General features: G+C 43.5%; 4 protein-coding genes and 1 long non-coding RNA gene across 12 annotated transcripts; 2 read left to right on the forward strand and 3 right to left on the reverse strand.

Moving 5' to 3' along the window:
* Window positions 1-34: 34 nt before the first annotated feature.
* LOC125770859 (lysophosphatidylcholine acyltransferase-like) lies at window positions 35-11,834 on the reverse strand. Of its 7 annotated transcripts, none has more exons than XM_049440930.1 (10): window positions 11,753-11,834; window positions 10,475-10,858; window positions 9,130-9,275; window positions 7,375-7,592; window positions 2,881-3,148; window positions 2,544-2,807; window positions 2,307-2,460; window positions 2,114-2,218; window positions 1,904-2,039; window positions 35-1,822 (listed from the first exon to the last, which is right to left on the reverse strand). In XM_049440930.1, the coding sequence occupies exons 2-10, from the start codon at window positions 10,676-10,678 to the stop codon at window positions 1,737-1,739; spliced, it is 1,581 nt and encodes a 526-aa protein (XP_049296887.1). In that variant the 5' UTR covers window positions 10,679-10,858; window positions 11,753-11,834; the 3' UTR covers window positions 35-1,736. The 7 variants fall into 7 exon arrangements, with proteins under 7 accessions (XP_049296887.1, XP_049296897.1, XP_049296878.1 ...); XM_049440940.1 differs by lacking the exon at window positions 11,753-11,834 and adding an exon at window positions 11,513-11,737; XM_049440921.1 differs by lacking the exon at window positions 11,753-11,834 and adding an exon at window positions 11,396-11,737.
* Window positions 11,835-12,115: 281 nt separating this feature from the next.
* On the forward strand, window positions 12,116-13,428 carry LOC125770903 (protein artemis-like). Its single transcript, XM_049440972.1, has one exon. The coding sequence runs from the start codon at window positions 12,217-12,219 to the stop codon at window positions 13,426-13,428; it is 1,212 nt and encodes a 403-aa protein (XP_049296929.1). The 5' UTR covers window positions 12,116-12,216.
* On the reverse strand, window positions 13,419-14,557 carry LOC125770912 (NFU1 iron-sulfur cluster scaffold homolog, mitochondrial-like). Its single transcript, XM_049440983.1, has 2 exons — window positions 14,409-14,557; window positions 13,419-14,338 (listed from the first exon to the last, which is right to left on the reverse strand). The coding sequence occupies exons 1-2, from the start codon at window positions 14,477-14,479 to the stop codon at window positions 13,570-13,572; spliced, it is 840 nt and encodes a 279-aa protein (XP_049296940.1). The 5' UTR covers window positions 14,480-14,557; the 3' UTR covers window positions 13,419-13,569.
* Window positions 14,558-15,165: 608 nt separating this feature from the next.
* LOC125771122 (XK-related protein 6) lies at window positions 15,166-20,641 on the reverse strand. 2 transcript variants are annotated; one of them, XM_049441439.1, is made up of 2 exons: window positions 20,553-20,641; window positions 15,166-17,077 (listed from the first exon to the last, which is right to left on the reverse strand). In XM_049441439.1, exon 2 carries the CDS (start codon window positions 17,037-17,039, stop codon window positions 15,843-15,845), a length of 1,197 nt encoding a protein of 398 aa, XP_049297396.1. In that variant the 5' UTR covers window positions 17,040-17,077; window positions 20,553-20,641; the 3' UTR covers window positions 15,166-15,842. The 2 variants fall into 2 exon arrangements, with proteins under 2 accessions (XP_049297396.1, XP_049297385.1); XM_049441428.1 differs by lacking the exon at window positions 20,553-20,641 and adding an exon at window positions 17,338-17,503.
* On the forward strand, window positions 17,797-19,891 carry LOC125771124 (uncharacterized). Its single transcript, XR_007419272.1, has 3 exons — window positions 17,797-17,983; window positions 18,087-18,234; window positions 18,316-19,891. It is a non-coding gene; the product is annotated as an uncharacterized LOC125771124 (long non-coding RNA).
* Window positions 20,642-20,647: the final 6 nt, after the last annotated feature.

The raw sequence follows: 20,647 nt of genomic DNA on the forward strand, positions 1-20,647 counted from the left end.
GTGTCATGCATTAGTTTTGTTTGTTTACCGAACATACCGCAACAACTTGTATGTGTATGTATTTTTGTTTTCGTTTCACTTGACTTGACTTTTCATTGTTTTATTTCTTCTAAATAGTTTCTCTCTGTCTCCCTTTTTCATGCTTTTTTTCTAGTTTCATTTCCTTTGAGGACACACTGAGTATAACACATGAACCGTCTGAACAGATCGCGAAAGAGGAGATTGAATAGCGAGCAGATTGAGAAAAAAAACAAAGCTAACCATTATTCGCTTCCCTTTCGCGACCGATCGTTCATCTTCCACAGCGTCTCGCTTAGTGTAGTAGTTTTGCCTTTTGTGTGTTGTAAGTGTGTAATCCCGTTTATACTGAAGTTAAGTAGCTTTTCTAGCGGGTATGCTTCCGCTACCCTTTCTGCTTTGCACAGCGAAAAACACAACTAGACACTTACTAAATAAATAAATACTCAAAATATCTCTTTGCTTACGCTATCGCAAACTGTGTGCGCTCGCCACACGCTCCCGCCTCTCTTCATATTTATGCTGTAGATGTGCGTGCAGTTGTTTTGTATGTTTTTTTTTTGTTTTTCATTTTCTGCTTTTGTTTTGTTGCTGTAACATTTAGGCTGCTTTTGCAAATTTGATTTGCTAGCGGACATTTTTTTCTTCTTCTGGTTTTTACTTCATTTCTTTTTGTTTTATCTTATCACTTTTACTATACGGTCAATGTTTTACTAGTTTTTTTTCTGTTGCAGCTGCTTTTGTTTTGTATTTGTTTTGTTGAGGAGCGAGAACTACATGGCCGACACGAACATACACCCACACACATTCTCACACACACACGCATACATTATCCATCTATAAGTAATATTGTGCTAGAATTATCATGCCTTTGTTTTTTTTTGTTTTTGTTTTGTTAAGTATGGTTCTTTGATTAGATGTACGCTTTGACGACGATTGACGATTTTTTGTTGTTGTGCTGGTTGTGTTAGGATTTTGTCGCAATTTTTGTAGTTGTTTTTAACAGTTGAAGCTCTCACCCTGCTAGAATGGCTAAACTCACGTTTGTAACGTAACCAAACTCTATACAAAGTGGGCATTTGACGAAAAATGCAAACTTCAAACACAACGCACATGTGTTTCGGCCACCGATTGCGGTCAATCCTTTTGGCATTCAAAATAGCGTCTCGTTCTAAACCTAGCTCAGCGTGAATACGCCCTTACGTTTCGCACCCTGACAGGACGATGAAATTGTACAACACGAAACATTAATATCGGATGCGTCCCCAACACAGCTGATAACTCTATTACGTCAATGTGTGTTCAAATATAAGATACTAGGCTCTGCTGATCATTTCCTGCCCGGTAGTAGTGGCGTTAAAGTAACAAAGTTGAACACGCAATAATTACAATCTGCCCGGAGGGAACCTTTCGTATATGGTTTCCCCATACCCAGCGGCTTATCGAAAACCAGCGAAACTTACAAACAATTTATCCTAAAAAAAAAAATTGGTGCACGTCCCGTTACGAAATGCACAAACTTAGACGATCAAACGTATCTGAACCGAATGCCATTTATTCCAACGGCTGGCTTGCTTTCTCTAGACCTAAGATTTAAGATTCGAATCGTCTCAATTTGTTTCGACATAAGTAGGAAATATGCGAATACATCGCGGCACGAAAACCGCGACGTTCCGTAAGGAAACACCCGTAGAACAAGTGAGAGTATGAAGATTGTTTTAGCCCAGTCTTAAGTTGTTGGGATCGTTATTTTTCTGCAGCTTTGCCAGCAGCGGATTATGCTCGATTGCCTTTAGAAATTGATCTGAAAGGAGAAATGAAAGCAAGTGCGTTAATCAATCGTTTCATTGTCGAAATGGACGCCGCCCGTCGGCAAGTAACGTACAGTAGTCAATAGTTCCAAGATTGTCGAGATCCGCCTGCAGGAAGATACTGGCTACGTCTTTGCGCGAGATGCGCACGAGATACTTGAGCGCATCGTGCAGCTGGTTACGATCCACACGTCCATCCACACCGTACAGCTGTAAAGGCCATCAATGAAAAGGGTTAGTGTGGGTCGGGCTATTAAACCTTTCTCCCCCTACCAAACACTTACGTGGAAAAGTGCCTCAACAAAAACTAATTTCGGCTTGTACAGCGTAACCAGAAATAAGGCAAGTAAAAGATACTCTCTGAAATCGATGACGTCCGGTGTTTCAGGCTATAGAAGAACGAAAGAAAAAGCCGTTTTAGAAATATGTTGATGTAAGATAAGCTTAATGAGGAGTTATTTTCTGTAAATACGTTACCCTGTACAATTTATGAAACAGATTTTGTGCTGCCTCCTGGGATGCATCAATGTGCATCTGCTCGGTGAACTGTGCGTACGTGAGTAAACTGTTCGCATCGGTAAACTCGCGCTGACTCGCCACAATGTTACGCTCCCGATCGGAGACATCAATTCTGTCGGTATAAAGAGAGAAAACTTGCTTAGTATTTAATGTCGCACCGTTGCTCACTAACTGAGGATGGGGTTCCTGCTGTACCGAAGTGTTTCGCGCAGCTTCTCAATGTCCGCAATCGCTGCCGGATGGGGCATGCCAACGTTCTTGACAAACGTCATCAGCTTGCAGTCGTCAAAGGTGTAGTCGGATATCGGGATGTCAAGCGCTTTAGCCATCAGCATGCGCACGTTGTCGGCGTACAGCTTCGGATTCGCTTTCTCCGCCTCGTTAGGATAGTACACCGGAAGGAACTCGATTTCGCAGAACGTGTGGAATTGTGTCAGTGTACGCCACAGCAGCTGGATACTGGTGGATGAGAAGCAATCACTATTACTACCGGCAAAACTGACGTGACGTACGACAGGAACATTAAACTTACGCATTCGGACCCTCCCAGGTCCAGGTGACAGTGTCGACCTTGTTCGGGTAGCGCATCAGCACCGGCTGGATCGGTACGGCCGGATAGAATGCGCCCGGTTTAAACTTGATTAGCGATGTCCGATTCGTACAGGTACCCTCCGGAAAGATAAGTATCTGGGGCCAGTCCTCCTTCGAGTTGGCGCGCTGTATAATTTCCCGGATCGTCGTCTGGCGCGAATGTGGATCCTCCCGGCACACGTAGATCGGTTGGGCATAGTCAATCAGTTCTTAAATACGGGTTTTGGTTTTGTTTTTTTGTTTCGAAGAGTAAACGGTTTACCCGTTTTGCAACCCCGGGCGTAAAAGTAAGCAAAAACAATAACAGTGCGTTAGAAGGTGCTTATTTGCCGGCTAGTTCCACCCTTGCTGTCACACAAAACATACACACATTTCGTCTGCACACGTGGAGCAAGACGAAACAAAACCGAACAAGAGCTACATATGTTGCGGATGTTCCCGCCAAGAGTGCACAACATTACAATGGTCTGCCAATACGCAAAATGAACAACACACACGCGCGGTCACACGTCACACAAGCACACAAATGATAAGAGAGTAGTAGAAAATTCGAGCAGCACTTCATGTACAAGTGTTGCGTAGACTCGCATAAAAGCGAAAGCGATGGGAGGATAGATGAGCAATGGATAATGAATGGGTTTTTGGATACGTTGGATGTGACTGGAATCATCGAGGACAAATGTTAATAGGTGTTCGAAACCCCGGATGAAGAATAACTTTTAAAACGATAAGGGACAAAGGACAAGTTATTAGATATTAAAGGATTCTTGGGTTTGGTTGACATGACGGTTACTGGAAAGGAAGTTGTTAAGAATAAGGCGTAGAACTTAGTTTGAGGCGTTTTACTATACAACTCACAAAACGGTTTCAGGTTCAATTGTAGAAAGATCCAATTTCAAAGACCATGGATATTGACAATTCACTTGTAAATTTTTTTTGATGATTGTAATGGCAATGATATTGAAGGAAATTGATCTTCTCTTCTTCTTCCTCGTTTGTCGAGGTGTTTCACGATACGGCACAAAAGTTCAGATTCCTGGGCCCTTCTGCGCTACTTCGTGAATTTGTCTACACAAGAACCGCTAAGTATGTGGACCGACAACTAAAGGTCATATGTCCAATTGATTCTCGCTTGTAGCATCCCAACCTAGGCAAGACATTACTGGCTTTCTTTAACTTCACGTACCCGTAGCTGGACAGGCACTCCTGTGTACAGGTTAATGCATTAGAGAATAAAAAAATCAAAATAAGGATATTCCTTTACATAACTTACTAGTCCGGAGATCTCCGGAACTGTGGAACTTCGGAGATCAACGGAGATCTCCGGATATTCAAAGATCATCGAAGATCTGAATCGTAACTTCAAAGTCCCTGAGTAAATAAAACGCCACAAACTATGTTTGAAGTCCTAACAAATTAACGTAACAACATGGGTTTGTAGTGTCACGAACCAAGTAGGAAAGTAGGCGAGTAAGTGAACGAATTAAGAATCTACGATGGAAGCAAAACTTGCCTTAATGACAGGATGATGTTAAAAAGTGGGAAATAAAAGCGAAGGCAGGATATTCGCGAAAGATGAAATAGAGAATGAAAGGAAGAGGAAGAAAACAAAAATTGACACAAAATTATCAATGTATCTGACACTTACTCCCGAGGTTGCGGTCAGCGTTTCGTACCAGCGGGCTGGACAACCCGGTCAAGTAGATGATGACCGCGTCGAGGAAGGAACTGTGCGGGGACACTACCAGTACCGGCGCTTCGGCACGGCTCGCCTGTCGTCCACGGATCGTAATACCCAGCCCGGCGCACGTATACGCCAGCGTGGCGAACTCACCGAGCGGCCCTTTTAGGCGCCTGTTCCGGCCGGTTCATGGCGAATTTGTGCGCAAGGGCGTGTGTGTGTGTATATGTATGTATGCCAATATTCGTACATTGTTCGTACCGAGGACCGGCGGAGCAGAGTGAAGAAGAGGTTACAATTGAGTCGGGGAAGAAGTTGCCATTAGTAGTTCCGCACGTGCGATCGAGTTGTTCACGATGAAGTTTCGACAGAGTATTACGTCCGATGTCCACGTATCGTCCAGCGATCGTACAGGTCCGGGTCGTTTATGGTCGGTTTGCAAGTACACGTTCGTGTGTATGTGTGTGTGTGAGAGAGAGAGAGAGGGAAAGAGAAATGAAGAAAAAGCAACATGGGTGTGGATAAGTGTTAACAAGATGGTGTGCATGCGTATGTGATTCAGGATGTTTTTTTTTATGATTGATCAAGTTGCGTCAGATCAGTAGCGATTACAATGAACGAGGCCACGTACATGTTGCGGCATTAATGTATCAAGTATGAAACCCATCCACAAATGTCGAATGATGACACATGATCGAAAATAGGCGTTAATGGAAGGAATATTGTTATTGCATTTTTCACACACGTACACATCATCGGATGTAGAGATGGAAAATGAATCCAGTGGGTTCGTACGGAAGAGATCGATCACCACCAGCCACAGAAACCATTTCAAAGATGGGGAGAAAAAAAAACAGAGAAAGAAAAGAGAGAAAGAGAGAGAGAGAAAAAGAGAGAAAGAGAGAGAGAAAAATACTCCATGAGAATGAGCGGGTATGAAGATGAAATGATGTTGCTACATTGCATTTAACAAGCGATCAATCGAACCACATTATCAAATGATCTCCATCTGTCAAAAAATTGAACTGACAAAACTGTGATAAGCATGAGACGAATAGAAAAGTGGCAGGGGACAGAAGACGATGGCGGACGGATATGGCAGAGAAAAGAGGGGTGGCTGGGGATGAAATTTCCCTTTTCCGATTGAAACAAAATGGCGGCAAAAGCTTACAAAAAAAGCTTAAAAAATCGTTTAAAATTGCAACAGACAGACGTAGCAACAGTGAGCAATATTACGCAGTTACGATGTACAAGCATTTTTAGAGGGTGTCTTTTTTCTTGTTAGTCACAACACACCAAAAGCAAACCAACTGCATCTGGGCATGGGTGCAAACGCAACCGAAACAGCTGACACAGCACGGTGTTGGCGGATTTTTACACGCGCATACAGGCATGAGGAGCGTTGCATGTTTAGCAGCAACCAGCGGTAACAAAGGTGACAAATAAACCTTCATTGACGCGTTCCTTTGCGTGTAAGGTCATCGACACACGTACAAACATCCACCCTTACACCACATGGAAAAAAAAGCTTCTGCCACATGGAAAACAGCCACTGAAATCAAATTTAAATATGTACATTTCGTGATGTAAAAAAGGCAGAAAAAGAAACTAAAATCGATTAGTGATTATGTTAATGGTGTTGTTTCTATGTACATACTAGCCAACCGAAATGATCGATTCTTGAGAAGCAAAAAAAAAAACACCAACCCAAGCGCGCAGAAAATTATTTTTCGCAGCAAGAAAAAAATATATATACAGCCGAAATGAGGAAATATTGATGTGATTTTACGTCGATTTCGAAAGGAGAAAAATGTTTATCGAATTGCTATTAAGGGTAGAATGATGAGTAATGTTTCTGGGTCAAAAAGGGGCGAACCACTCCGGGTCACAACACTCCGACCACGGAAGCAAAACGTATCATGGACAGAAAGAAGTGGTGGCGAAAAACAAAACCTATATATAAAGAGAAAAGTGCATGCAGGAGACGATACGTTTACAGACGATGATGATGGCAGAGATGGCCTGGTAAGATGCAGTTTCGTTTGCGAATGTGTTTGTTGCTGTTGTTTTGTTTTTCTGCTTTCCTTTAGTGTAATGTCTTTCACGTCCTTTTCGGTCATCGAATATCGGCGAACGGTGATGAAGGGTAAAGGAATAGTTTTAGTCATCCCGTCGTTCCCACTGTACACGGTTGTTGAAACTCACACTCAATCACACACATACGCACAAACACACACAGGACATACATACTACATAAGAAGTGTTTTTAGTACGACAATTCGCTTGCTATGGAAGAAAGTACCATGAGGATGTTTTTTTCCAACTCACATCGCAAATATTTCCGTACTCGTGACAATGGATACAGAAAAATAGAATTATTGAAAATACATTGCATCCCGGATCAATACCTAAAGGACAAACTGTTCCTTCACGCCTTCCCACCCACACCACTTTTTCGGCATATTTCGCGCTGTTTAAAATATTTTCGCTTGCGTGTGAAAAAGTTATGCCCTTGTTTCCCACCCACCCTCGTATGCACTCAGAGCGGGAGCATCTTGCTTTGCTCCGGGTTCGGTTCGTTCGCCGTGTGTGGTGGAGAGAGCACGGGATGGAAAATTCGAAAATGGAATGAAGATGATGGACGCTGAAGGGTGAAAAGGGACAATCATGAATGGGTGCGGGGAAAGGGAATGGTTAAGAAAGCAAACACACACACAAAGCAACAACAGTATCGGTGCGTGGCGCACAACCTACTTCCGAAGAATGGCAGCGAAGCCGTCTCGTACTTGGCGACGACCGCCGACGGTCCAAACAGGACGACACACACGGAATCGTAGAAGGCGGTATGGGGCGCCACACAGATTACCGGTGCTTCCTTCGGCGATGCCCGTACGCCCTTGTACCGGATGTAGTTGAACGAGCCGAACAGGAACAGTGTGCGCATCACGAGCGCGGTCAGCTGGCGCAGCTGGCTGTGAGATGTTTGAAAAGTAATGTTGAGAAGAAGGAGCAGGGTACGGTGGAGTAAACAATTTAGACGGGGTGAGAGGATGAGGGAATAGAGAGATAGAGAAAAAGAGAGAACGATTGAAAAAATCGGACTTAAGGTAGTGCTCCTTCCATCCGGAAGGGTGTCTATAGGCGCATGAATTGCCTCATCTCCAATATTCCACGATTACTCAGTAGAAATTCCTTTGGAGTTTATGAGGATATCGTTGGTTGCACATTTGAACATACTCCGAATGGTGTATTCATATGAAAAACAAAAAAAAGTGTATAAAATCACAACATCTAATTAAAAAGCTCACAACTCGTCTCCAATAAATCTCCTACACAATGGAGCCGAGTGAAAGCGATGCTAGATCCTTTAACCACTATCCGAAACTAATCCAGCGTTGACACCGTTCCAGCGAGAGATCATTTTCTAAATGGAACTAATTAGACTGACCCGAAGCAGGACATGTTGAAAAGCGCCTCGTATTGGACAATTGTCATCTGCCAGACAAAAGAGTCGGAACCGCAAATCATAAACGGGTCCCGCGGGCGAAAGCAAAATCAGCCAATTAAAAATTGTTGGATCGTCAGCTTCCTTTGCCAGTGATGACAAAGTTCCTCAGTGCGCGACTTTCCCACTCCGGAGTTTAAACTGACGCAAGACAATTGCGGTTCCATTTTGCCACTAGAAGCTACTCCTTTAACAGCCCGTTTACATTGCAGATTCAACTATAGCGCGAGAGTTGAGGAAAGTTAGCCACATGGACAAAGAAAAACATTCCTGAAATGTGGGACGGAAATCTAACAATGGACGATGGAAATCCTCGCGGTAGGAATAACGTTTGATCGTCAACACTTTTGCCACCGGATTGGGTATTAGTTGTTTGTTAGAAGGAAAGGAGGCGCGAACGTACTATCGGGCGAAAGTGAATCGAATCTTAGAAATAAAGCGTCGTATACATCCGTCGAACTGGCAACATTGGAACGTTTCTCTTTTCTTTTCTACCGTTCTTCCATAGCGAATGCAACAGCACGGACAAATGTTCTGTTTGGAATTAATGAAGTAACCGAGTGTGCAGCAGGTTAAGCTCGCGAACTCTGCCCATACCGAACGGGTCGTTGCTGTGGCCCCGAGACGACCTGCAATGTAGGGTGAGTTGTACGTACATTGTTTTACATCAGCTAGTCGAACGTATCCAGAAGGCGAATATAACGAAAATCAAATGATGTTTTCGAAATATTTGGATGTAATTATCATCTGAAACACTTAAACAAGTGCTTCAAACTTTACGTTAGTGTTTAGTGCAATAGATATTACAATTAGTACTCTGTATACTACACATCAATTTCGTTAGTATTCTAGCGCTACGGTTTTGTGTATGGTGAGCACAAGAACTCGTAAACCGAAGACCTACAGATGCCTTGGGACATGGAAGACCTTGGAAACAATACGACATTATCGAAATATTTTGCCGATGATTACTTTCTCGCCCATTTCAGAATCTCAATACTCACCGCCGCCAGCCCGCCAAAGGTTTGGTGCGCAGATCTTCTTTGGACAGTCCGTACAGGCCGATATTGGCGAGGGCCCACGCCACCACCAGACATATCAGAATTAGCACGACACGGAATGGCAGCAGTATAACCGTCAGCAGTGCAGTCTAGTGAGATGAGAGAAGAAAAATAAATCAATCTTACTATTAGTACTATCTGCGCGGAGGTTTCACCATACGCTTCTAGCTTCTAATGTCTGGAGTAGCCTTACTTTAAAATTTCTAACCTCTTCTAGAGTGTTTTTACGAAAAGTCTGCACAAAGATGCAGCTTCTTTGTTTTATATCTGCCGGATGCTTTTCTCTTGCATCACGAAAGCAAAGCCACGGGTTAGGCACGGGTTCGCAACGACTACATTGTGCGTTGTGGTGGCTAAAAATAGTCGTTTTAAGAGCAAACCTTTCCCATCTTTCTGGGAACGTCCACGTATATCTGGATGCAGCAAATGCTGACCTTCGAGTGGGTGCGGCGAATATTGCAGATGTTCTATTACCGTGTGTATGTGTGCTTGGTTTTTTTTCTCCTTGTTTGCTCTCTATTCGCCGCTGACTTACTAAACGTGACGACCGTAAAAAAAAAGGAAGACAGGATGAAAGTGCAACAAAAAGACACGCTGACGTATAAGGATGTACAGGAAAGAATGCGAAATTTCATTTAACCACAACGATAAAAATAATACATATATGCGGAGAGGAAACGTTCAATAAAATGCATTTTCTCTCGTTGCATTTATGTCTCGTTTGTTTTGCTACATCCGGACCTTTAAGCCGAGGGTGAAAGGGCTTGATCAATTGGACGCTTAAAGGAAGAGGAAGAAACGTCACTTTCTATTATGACCTACACCTACGCAAGAAAACACCGAACGGAAATGCAACATAAATGCACTTCCAAAGCGGTTTATACTGAGGTAACCGGAAGTGGAAGTAATTATTACAACTGTTTTTTGTTTTTTTCCCCTAAATTCAAAACATGGTCCACACGCATCGTCAGGTGGTTCTTTGAAGGAAAAGGAATACATAATGAGAAGAACTTGAAGAACAGCAGCATCCGCATACGTCACGGCATTATTTTTTTCTCCAGCTGTCAAATATCATCTGCGAAATTTCGATACACAGCGAGAAGGTGCTGGAAACGACGCAAAAAAAAGCACACGCATGTTCACACATACACAAACATGCGTCGATTTTTTTTTATCTACTTGCAAGACAACCCTTTTGTATCAATCTTAAAAGGGTGGAAAAGCACAATTTGTTGATGGAATTTCTCCAGTATACCGAAACTTTATATATTAATTACCGCCATATTACCTTCGCCTTGTCGATGGGATCGTCCCATACGAGCTTGTGCACGAACGGGTTGACGTAGTGTATTTCGTCCGGTTGATTGTTTTGCGTTCGGTTGTTTGCTGGACGTGCACGGGTCAGTCCTGGTGCTGCAGGGTTCGCTTCCGCCACCGTTGCCGCCATCGGTACCGTCGCCACCGGTGGCTCCTTCTCGGCCGTGGCCGCCATGATGCCGTGCACACAATTTTCACGCACGACCGGACGCACGGCGGTGGGAGGTGGGAAAGTGAAACTAAACCCCCGTTGCTGGAGGAAAAGCGGAAACAAATACACGCGAACACACACACACACAAACACTTATAAACGTATCGCACAGATGATGCTTCCTATTCAACCCTTGCTTACGGACTGGAAAAGGGAAAAGCACATTTATATGGGGGAGAGAACAAAACAACGAAAAACAAAAAAAAAACAATCAGCACGTAAAATGTACCGCGCAAAGAAGGATACACGCGCGCGCTCGTCCGTTCCCGTCCAGCACGGTGGAAATGCGTTCGGACGGATCGGATGGACCGTTTTCCCTCGTCCACCACCGAAGCACGGCTGCTACGCGGCTGCTATGGCAATATCAAGGGTCGCTAAGGCAACGCACACTCTTCTTGGGTTTTCTTTCTCACCCGACCGCGTTTTTTTGTTTTTGCAGAAAGACCGATATGCGTGTTGATTCTTCTATATCGCAATTGATTCTGCTAACCTAAACTATTGGTATGTTGACTTTTCTTCTGCCTCACTGTTATCTTCGCGGTCTCGCCACCAAAGCAGAAGAATAGCAAACAAATCACGTATCCTTTATCGTTGTCTCTTCGAAGCAAATGAATCCCCGTGTGAATCGGGTTTGCTTTTTGCTAGCTAAATTTTTCACACCACCAACGTCTGACAACCAACCGATTTGCGTTTTCACCCGTATCCGTGTTGGTGTTTTTGGTCGGTTTTTGCTCGAGCGACGAGCGAAATTTTCCTCCCCGCGTTGTCTGTGCTATTCACAACCGCCGCTGGCCCTACGGTTGGGGTGGTTTTCCTGTGTTGTTGTCGTTGTTGCTTGATTGATGAAAAAGGGGGCTGCTGTTTTGTTCGACGCGCACTTTCACTGGTACCCCGTGGGTGATACGGCAGCACTGCTCGACGCGTGGTACTGCACGGTACGGTCGCGGTTGATACTATGATTCAACGGTACACCGTTTCACCGAGATGATATACAGCGCAACACCATCACCAACCAACCCCCAGAGACATTACCCTTACCCGTTGGAAAAGCAAAGAAACGAAATAGCGGGGAGGCGAACGTACTTGTACACAGCGCAATTTTTATGCTCTCGCACACAGAAACGAACGGTCGGCAAGTTTTTCATAGGGATGACACGTGGATAAAGATTCTATCCGCTCCGAAGAACGGAGTAGTTGTGGAGGAACGAATTACAGCTTTGTTTTCTTAATTCTTATCGCTAAATTTATATCAGTACTTATTTTTATACCTAAAATGCTTTATGTTTTTGACACTGTTTATGCAAAATTGTATCCGAATTATGATTTATTGACATTGAAAAGTAGTTTCCTACATGCAACGGAACGTTTAGTTTGGATTTTGAATTTAAATCCGTTCCGCTGCTGTGTGCTGTCATTCGGATTTATTATCCGCGGGGTTTTTTGTTGTGGGTTTGATCCAAACGAAATCTTGGCGTCAAAGCTTAGCCTCTCCCCACCCGAAAATGAGCACATTTCCGGGTTACATTCCTGAGCTGCCCGGTATTGCCATCGATCGGTTCGACCAGCCGATACGTGACCGAGCCAACGTGTTCTTCCTTTCCCACTGCCATGTGGATCATATGTACGGTTTGGCACAGAACCAGGAGCTTCCCGGTCCGCTGCACGTGAGCTCCCATTCAGCGGTAATCGTAGGACTTCGCTTTCCAAAGCAGACCGTGTACAGGATACCGATCGGGGAGCAGCTGATCCTGTCCATTAGCTCACCGACCGGTGAGAGCACATACGAGCTGTGCGTACGCACCGTACCGGCTGAGCATTGTGTTGGTTCGGTAATGTTCTACTTCGAAACCAAAACCGTCCGCTTGCTGTACACTGGCGATTTCCGGTTATCGGCCGAAAGCATGGCCGTTATCGAACAGGATCACATCAGGCCGGAAATCGTTTACCTCGACTCTACCTTTCTCGACAGAGAGTACGCATATTTTCCAACGCGTCAGGAAAGTATGAGCCGTATCATTGAGATCTGTTCACAATGGCTAGATGCCGACCCGCGAAATATCGTGTCGCTATGGCTACCGGCGACCTACGGATCGGAGGAATTGTTACACCAGCTGTGCATACATCTGCACCACCGCATACACATCTCTTCATCCCAGCGCGAAACGTACAACCATTTCGAAATATTAAAGAACGTTTTCACCGACGATCCAGTGGGTGCGCGCATACATGTCTGCAATGGTATAAGACTGCAAGGTGAAAAGGCGTGCCGCGAAACAAATACAAACCCCAAATATGTACTGACCATCCGCCCATCCGCCCGCAAGTGGCGTAACTTAAGACGCGAAGAACCATTCTGGATGGAGGGCAATAAAAATGTCTGGTTTGTTTGCTACTCTTCGCATGCCAGCAGTACGGAGCTGCTAGAATTCATACGCACCCTTCAGCCGGAAGCACGAGACATTCGGTTTAATGTGGTACAGGATGAAACCGACCGTATGCGTAAAGAACAATACTTACAGTCGTTGTTATCGCCGGACGGTACTGCCAAGGATGAAGACGTGAACTCAGAATCAAATGAAATTTTTAACTTGCCACATATGTATTTTGGTGCCAATGAACAGATGGATGATTGGGAGCGAAGTGACAGTGACGAGGAGAGCGATAATGTATCGATGTCACCACCAATTAAAATGGCAAAGCGCTGTTCGGATTGAGCAGCTTCTTAGTATCAGTTCTTTTTTTTTTTTTTTTGATTACTGCGTTTTCTTATTACAGTACAAACCACAGATGCTAAGCTAAAATGAAATAACAAAGATATTGTGTAACTCCAACTGACGCGTTACTAAGTTTCTCGTCTAAGTTTTGCTCTCTGAAGGCGCTTCGTCCTTTTGGCGGATCTGTTTCTCCAGTCGGGAAAATTCTTGCTCCGCTATCTTGTCCACCTCGTCCGTCACCTGCTCTACGGATACCACCTCCGGGATGTAAAACTGCAGCATGTTCTGCACACCGTTCTTCAGCGTCACGATCGAGCTTGGGCAGGACGAACAGGAACCTTGCATCTTTAGCTTTACCACACCATCGTCGAACCCCATGAAGATAATGTCCCCACCATCCTCCTGCACGGTCGGGCGGATACGTGTGTCGAGCAGCTCCTTGATCATCTGTACCGTTTCATCGTCCTCCTCGTTGATCTGTGTGTCCGGGTTGGGTTTCGCATCCGTTACCACCGGCAGTCCGGAAGCGAAAAAGTCCATTATCACGGCAAATACTTCCGGCTTGATGATGCGCCATTCGGCATCCTCCTGCTTGGAGATGGTCACAAAATCACCGCCGAAAAACACCGACCGGACACCTTCGACACGGAACAGAAGCTTTGCAAGCGGACTGCATTGAGCCGATGACACGGACGGGAAATCCATCGTTTGTCCCTTTTCGAGCACAGCCACGCCTGGAAGAAATTTGAGACTATCTGGGTTCGGTGTGTCTTGCGTCTGGATGAACATGGACCGTTTCCAAATGGTTTGTGCCATTGATTTCCGATCGATCGTGTGTAGGAGATTGTTTTTCTTATTTGCAAACATCATTGTGCTGTATGGTGCCGTATTTGTGAGGACATTGTTGGAGCTAAAAGTTAAAGAACCCAAACATCGCATTTAAGCACTTTCTTACAATAGAAATAAGTTAAACAACTTACGGCAAACGCGCACAACTGATTATGGCAATAGAACGCAGATTTCCGACTAGATTTCTCGTATTTTGCAACATGTTTCGTCCGATTTTTCTTCCCGCAGGTTAACCGATGCCGAATGTGATTACGATTGTTTTGTTTTGTTTCGGAAAGGTTTGACGTTTCGCAAGTAAATAGATGGTTTCGTTTGTGTGCTCATATAGCGGACATGTAAAACCATGTAATGTAGTTACAAAAAAATAGATTTTTTAAAATTTCAACTTCAAATTATCTGAATGTTAATTTTTTATATATTTTTCATTTGAGAAAGTAAAAAATATGGGAAAATAAATGGATTTAATCAAAATAACACAATTTTGTTTTTAATTTTCTCCTATTCCAATTTCCTATTTTATAGCTTCATTTTCAAGAAAGAAGATTAGATTCACAAATTTAATACTTCTAGTATATGCTGGATGAATTTGAAAACGATAATATTATCCTTTCCAAACTTCATAACGATATGTACAAGGCAAAATGGCTCGTTATATCTTTTGTGATACTTATCTTAATGTATTAAAGCTTACAATTTCTTTCGAATTCGTTCCGTTTGATCCGAAGGCAGTGGTTGAAGCGCCGTAGGACAACGGTGATGTTCGGCGCCGATTATCCGGGCACGTTGATACTAAATGGCGGCCGAATAGTCGAACAACACAGATAAAAGTTTTACGTGGTTTGGTTGACAGGCATGCATTTATATAATAAAGTCCAATGGTCTGCAGATATTTATCAAAACTAACATAATTTTATTCAAACATATTTTCTTACGGCTAATTTATCGCTGTAACAAAAATCCTTGCTGTCCATCAATTGTAACAACCTACCTATATTGAAGGGGGTAGGGGTATTTCAGACACTCATCTTCCGGATTCGAATTAGCTTCATCATCCGTATTGCATCTTGTTTCCTAAATAATATCTGTATCGCTACTCAATTCGTATCCGTGATTATTACAATCTATTAGCATCCACTCCTCTGCACTTCCTTCACCTACATATACAAAACATGATATTTTTTTAAGATCCTTCAATTTCTTCAGAATCATTCTGTTTGTATTGAGCAACAACCACAAACTCTGGTAAAATATTTTATCAATACTGAAGTAAAATTACATCCGGAACGTTGTCAAAAGCCTGATGCAATAAAAATATGGCATCAACAATCGTCATTTTTTCCAGAAATCTACTACTCTAATACACGGTGTACACGTCCTGTTTCTTAGTTCGTACTTTAAACGAGTATAAACGCACCTCAGATCTCGTGCATTGAAAATAAATATGGATATGATATGAACGGATAATCGGACAGCCGGATAAGAGGTACCCTGGATAATCGGCGCTCCACTGTATTTCCCTTTCCGTACCGTCCGTCGATTCTTTGGTTGCAGTGTTCCGTTGCGATTCACTCGGTGGTTCTAGCCTCCATTTGGCGTGAGGTAATGTTTGGGTGACAGTAGCGATAAAACAGCACCATCAGACAAATGCCGATCACGAACGTGACGATCGGGAAGCAACTTAATACACTTTTCCACAAAACCGATCGTTGGATCGTTAGATTGTGCACGAAGATTGCGTACAGCACGCCGCACAAAACCGTCTCAAGAAAACAGACCACGTAAAACAGCGTGTAGCGTAGCCGGGTTGGTCCATCGTGAAGCGGAATGTAGTTGAATATGAACACGGTCCCAAAGGCACAGGAGAGTAAGGTGCGTTGTGAGATGGAGTCGCCGCAGAAGCGTGGACGCTCGTAGAAAAATACCCAGACAGCCATCAGGACGGCGTGTAGGGCACAGGCTAGTGCGGTGTAGATCGGGAACACGCTAGCAATCGTCGCAATGGCAAGTACTCGTGCAACGGTCACGGAAAACTGCCAGGCAATATGTACGATCGTACCGGACCAGGGTATGTGACGTTTGTCAAGGCGCGCAAAGCGGACACATCGATAATGGGACGCCATGCACCATGCGATACTGCCCATCGCGCTGACGATCGATAGCATCTGCAGAACTGTGACGGGTCCGCCTGATAGAACTATGGTCAGCTGGAGGATCTTCTGCAGCGTCACCTCAAGCAGACACTCGAAGATACGTAGCAGAGCAACGTCACTGTCCTCCTGCACGAGCAGCTCGTAAGCCCGCTTCTGCGAGGTCCAATCTTGTCGCCGTTTCGCAGAATAACAAGCGTACGATAATCGCAACGAGTGCCAGTATCGGCAGAAGAATGGCATCACCACAATACACAGCAGCGTACTGCAACAGGGTTGTGGTTCCCGTCGCTTCCGACGCGTATCATCCAGATACATCAGCAGACTCAGCAGGGTGGTAATGATGGCGGGTATGAATAGCCCGATCAATGTAAGCCCAAAATAGACCGTGCGTCCGTTTCGGTAGTATTCGAAGGAAAGCAACAGCGTCAGACTGATGCTGATCAGTCGGAACAGGATCGAGAGTGAGGTGAGCAAAATATCCCACCGGGTCACATCGTGGCTGGGTTCGTCCGTGCGTGTAAGATAATCCAGCTGTTGCCCGACCATCGTCGTCAGCTTCGAACCGTCTGTTTCGGATGCCCGCAGTGCTTCCGCTTGCACCGGGGAGGTCATCGTTCCTGCACGATCGCTCCGAACCGAATGGGTGAATGCTAAAATTGAAACCAAAATTCACATTAGTATAGACGCTATAGATTTACCAGACTTATTTAATACCTTTCAACAATAAATATATTACAATAATTACGTTAATTATCAAACACACAAGGGCCTCGAACGATTATTACTCATCTCCCGGTGACGGTTACAATTCAACTGACTATATCCATCCAAGGTAATCCTCCATTCCCCAAGTCCCCAGTATACATCCCGCTCTCAAAGAATCGGTTTTATGTTCATCTCCTGTCCTTACCGTTTTCCTTTTATAGGCCAATACTCTACACGTACGAGCGTCCTTTTAGGGCTTGGTCTAATGTTGTTGCGGGCAACATTGATATCTATTGCCAAAGCAGTCGATCAAGCGTAACCACTGGTTTGTTTATATCCCAAGTGTAAATTGTCAAGCGAAATATAGGCCCGACCCGGGTAGCAATATCAACATACCTTCTCTTTCTGTCTTATGAAAAATCAAACCTGCCAAAGCGAGAAAGCATGTTGGTTTGGCTGGTCGGGGAGGGGATGTGAACCCAAGCCCAAGTAGAAATTGACAAGCGAAATATAGGCCCAAGGGGGTGTGAAATGTAAACATTTACTCAAATCGTGAGATGGATGAAACTTCGCCGTAAGAAAGAGCAGGACGACGATAAAAGTCTATGCTGGTATTGGTGAACGTCACAATCCTATGGCTGCGCATTTTCAAAACAAAAACACAGCGTATTTCCTACGAATGTACGCTGAATGCATGTGGCTCCATTTTTGGTGAAAAAGTATTTAATTATGTAGAATATAAAACCATTTCAAGAAAGGTAGAGTATTCTAAAGTGCTGAAGTCATTTAAGTTAGGAATGGATATACCTACAGTAGAAGCAGATAATCATGCAGGAGTTTAAAAGGACTTGGTAAGTTGCATTTCGTTTCTTCATGTGTTGTGTTTAGTTATGTTCATATAATAAACCACACGACAATCGGCGGTTAATTGAACATATAAAACTTCTGTTTCAGCAATTGGACAGCCGGACGCTGCAGATACAGTGCTTAAATCGGAATTACAGGAGAGCGTTCTAGAGGGTGAATATATTTCAGAAACGGAGCGTTTTCCAAGCCGAAACGAAAGAAGAGGATACGTATACTGGGCTGATAGTGCTATTAGGTTCTTGCTAATTGTTATAGCAGTGAAAGATGATCATGTGCCTGATTTATCGTAATGTCTTTTCTTCTTGGCTCGTTCCAGGTCGACCAGCAATGGGTTTTAGGAAACCCACTCACTATTGCGACATCCGACTGACAAAGCTTCATTTGGGTCAATCATTGAGCTGGCTATGCTCCTATACGCATCGTGTCGAACGGATAGCTGATGAGCAACGTCCTGGTAGGACATGAGACTAAGTTATTTCACTCGTGTTCTAACCGTTACACGTTAGCGAATCATATTTACATAGAAAGATTTAAAAAGAAGGAACGTTACACCACAGGGGGCGGGCCGGTGGTGCATGTGATAAACGGCGCCGGTCCACACGGCAGGACCGGCTTCAAATCCCATCCGGACCGTCCCCCCGTAGCAAGGACATCTTTGAAAGCGATGAGACATGGAAGGAAGTGATACAGGGAAGAACGCTATATTCGAAAGATGAATAAAATACAAAATAAAATCAAATTTAAATCATCGAACATGAACAATATAAAACGACTTTGGCGTTTCACCGTGTAGACATCGATAAAGGATCAAAAGTGGTTATAAGGATTTGAATCTTTTACGCACTCTTTTGAGGGTCATAAAAATATGACTTTAAACTCACTCTTTAGCGATTTTACTCACTAAATAAGAAATTGTTACTCATTAGTCGGCACAGAGAGTGAACGAGTAAAAACGCAAAAGAGTCAGTCATTACTCAGCACAGAGAATGAATGAGTAAAAACGTAAAGAAGTGAGTAAAAGAGTAATAAAAACTGCTTATGCTGAGTTGAAACCATAAACTACTTTGATAGGTTTAAATCACTCACTCACTCTTACTCAATATTCACAACTCTATTCTGAATAGCAGCAATCCCGTTACAAACATGGACAATGTCCTAAACCTTCGGTGAGTCTTTACTCCAATGTTTTCTAATTAATAACATATGTTCTCTTCCTCTCTCATTCGCACATCTAAAAATAGATCGGATATCTACAACACTCGCGCTTGTTGTAAGGAATTAGAAGCAAGCAAAGGTTCCGGATTTTTTTGCGCCTATGTTAAGGGCGGCTGACAAGTTGGTGTAAATGTGTTCTTCGGAAGATCTGAGAATCGGAACACGAACACAACATGAGCTCAATCATGCTCAATCAGCAAAGGGTGTCGACTTCGCCAACACTCTGGAAAAACTCTACGAACAGTTCGAAGACCGTGAATCCACCGGTGCGGTATAAGTGTTTGCAACTGAAGAAGGAGCCACACGAAGAGTCCGAAGTGTACGCTTGCCGTGTTAATAAACAAGTAGCAGGGCTCATTAAACAACGCAGCATTCAAAGAATTACGACTTGATTTATTCGCTGTCATTGCTATCACTAACGTAATACGTGGAAATTATTTTGAGCACCAAAACGCTGATAAATAGTCAAAACGTGTCAATCATACAGTTGGTTTTCTCGACGAGCTGCTATTTTGAATTTTGTTGAACACCAGCACAGTTCAAATGCTCTAACGTCTGAAGCCTCAAACGTCTGAAATGTGGTTGGCGATATCATGCTGGCAAAATCAAATTGAATTGAATTCGTCGGCAACAAATGTTGCCGGAGCTGTCAATATTCATACATTTTGCCAATCCTTTTAGCGTTCGAAAACATGCGACATTATTATGCCTCATTTATTGTATAATAATCATGTAACTGTTCTAAAAATATGATTTGTTATTTAAAATCTACAAACAACAAAATGTCCATTTGTTTTGATGGATACTATCCAACTGTGCGCTTTACGATGTAAACAATCCAAACGCTCAGTGAAACAGACTATACATAGTGTGTAGAATTACAGGCGTTGTAATACCAAATTACAACTTTATTTCAGCCAAACTAATGCAATTCCACGGAAAATCAATCATCAAAACGAAATAGTTGAACATCAAATTAAATTTTCTGCATGGTGCATTGTGAGCTCATCATGATTAAAAAAAACTTTTTCTATTTATTCCGCGGAATTTCTAAAACTTTGGGTGCACAATTATCTACTAACACTCCCGAATATTTCTAACCAGGAGAGACCACTACCTCATCAACGGCGTTCGATCACAACATTTGATTTTATAGATTAAATGACAGCACCGTTCACATCCGTACTTCGCCAGAAAATGCTTTTGTCTTCTTGTGTCTCTGTCAAAAATACAAAACACTTTTTATACAACCAATGGGATGGATAGGATAAAGTAGGATGTAATTAGACAGAAATCCAAACTTCCAGGTAAAACGTTTCAATCAAAACAATGGCCTACCATAGTCAATTTCGGTGAACCCGTCCGTGTATGACTGCAGGCACACAACACCACACAAGAAAACAACTGTCAGTCAGCCGGTGGAACAAAGCAAG

Source organism: Anopheles funestus, chromosome X, assembly GCF_943734845.2.
Source record: "Anopheles funestus chromosome X, idAnoFuneDA-416_04, whole genome shotgun sequence".
In the NCBI taxonomy this organism is placed as follows: Eukaryota; Metazoa; Arthropoda; class Insecta; order Diptera; family Culicidae; genus Anopheles; species Anopheles funestus.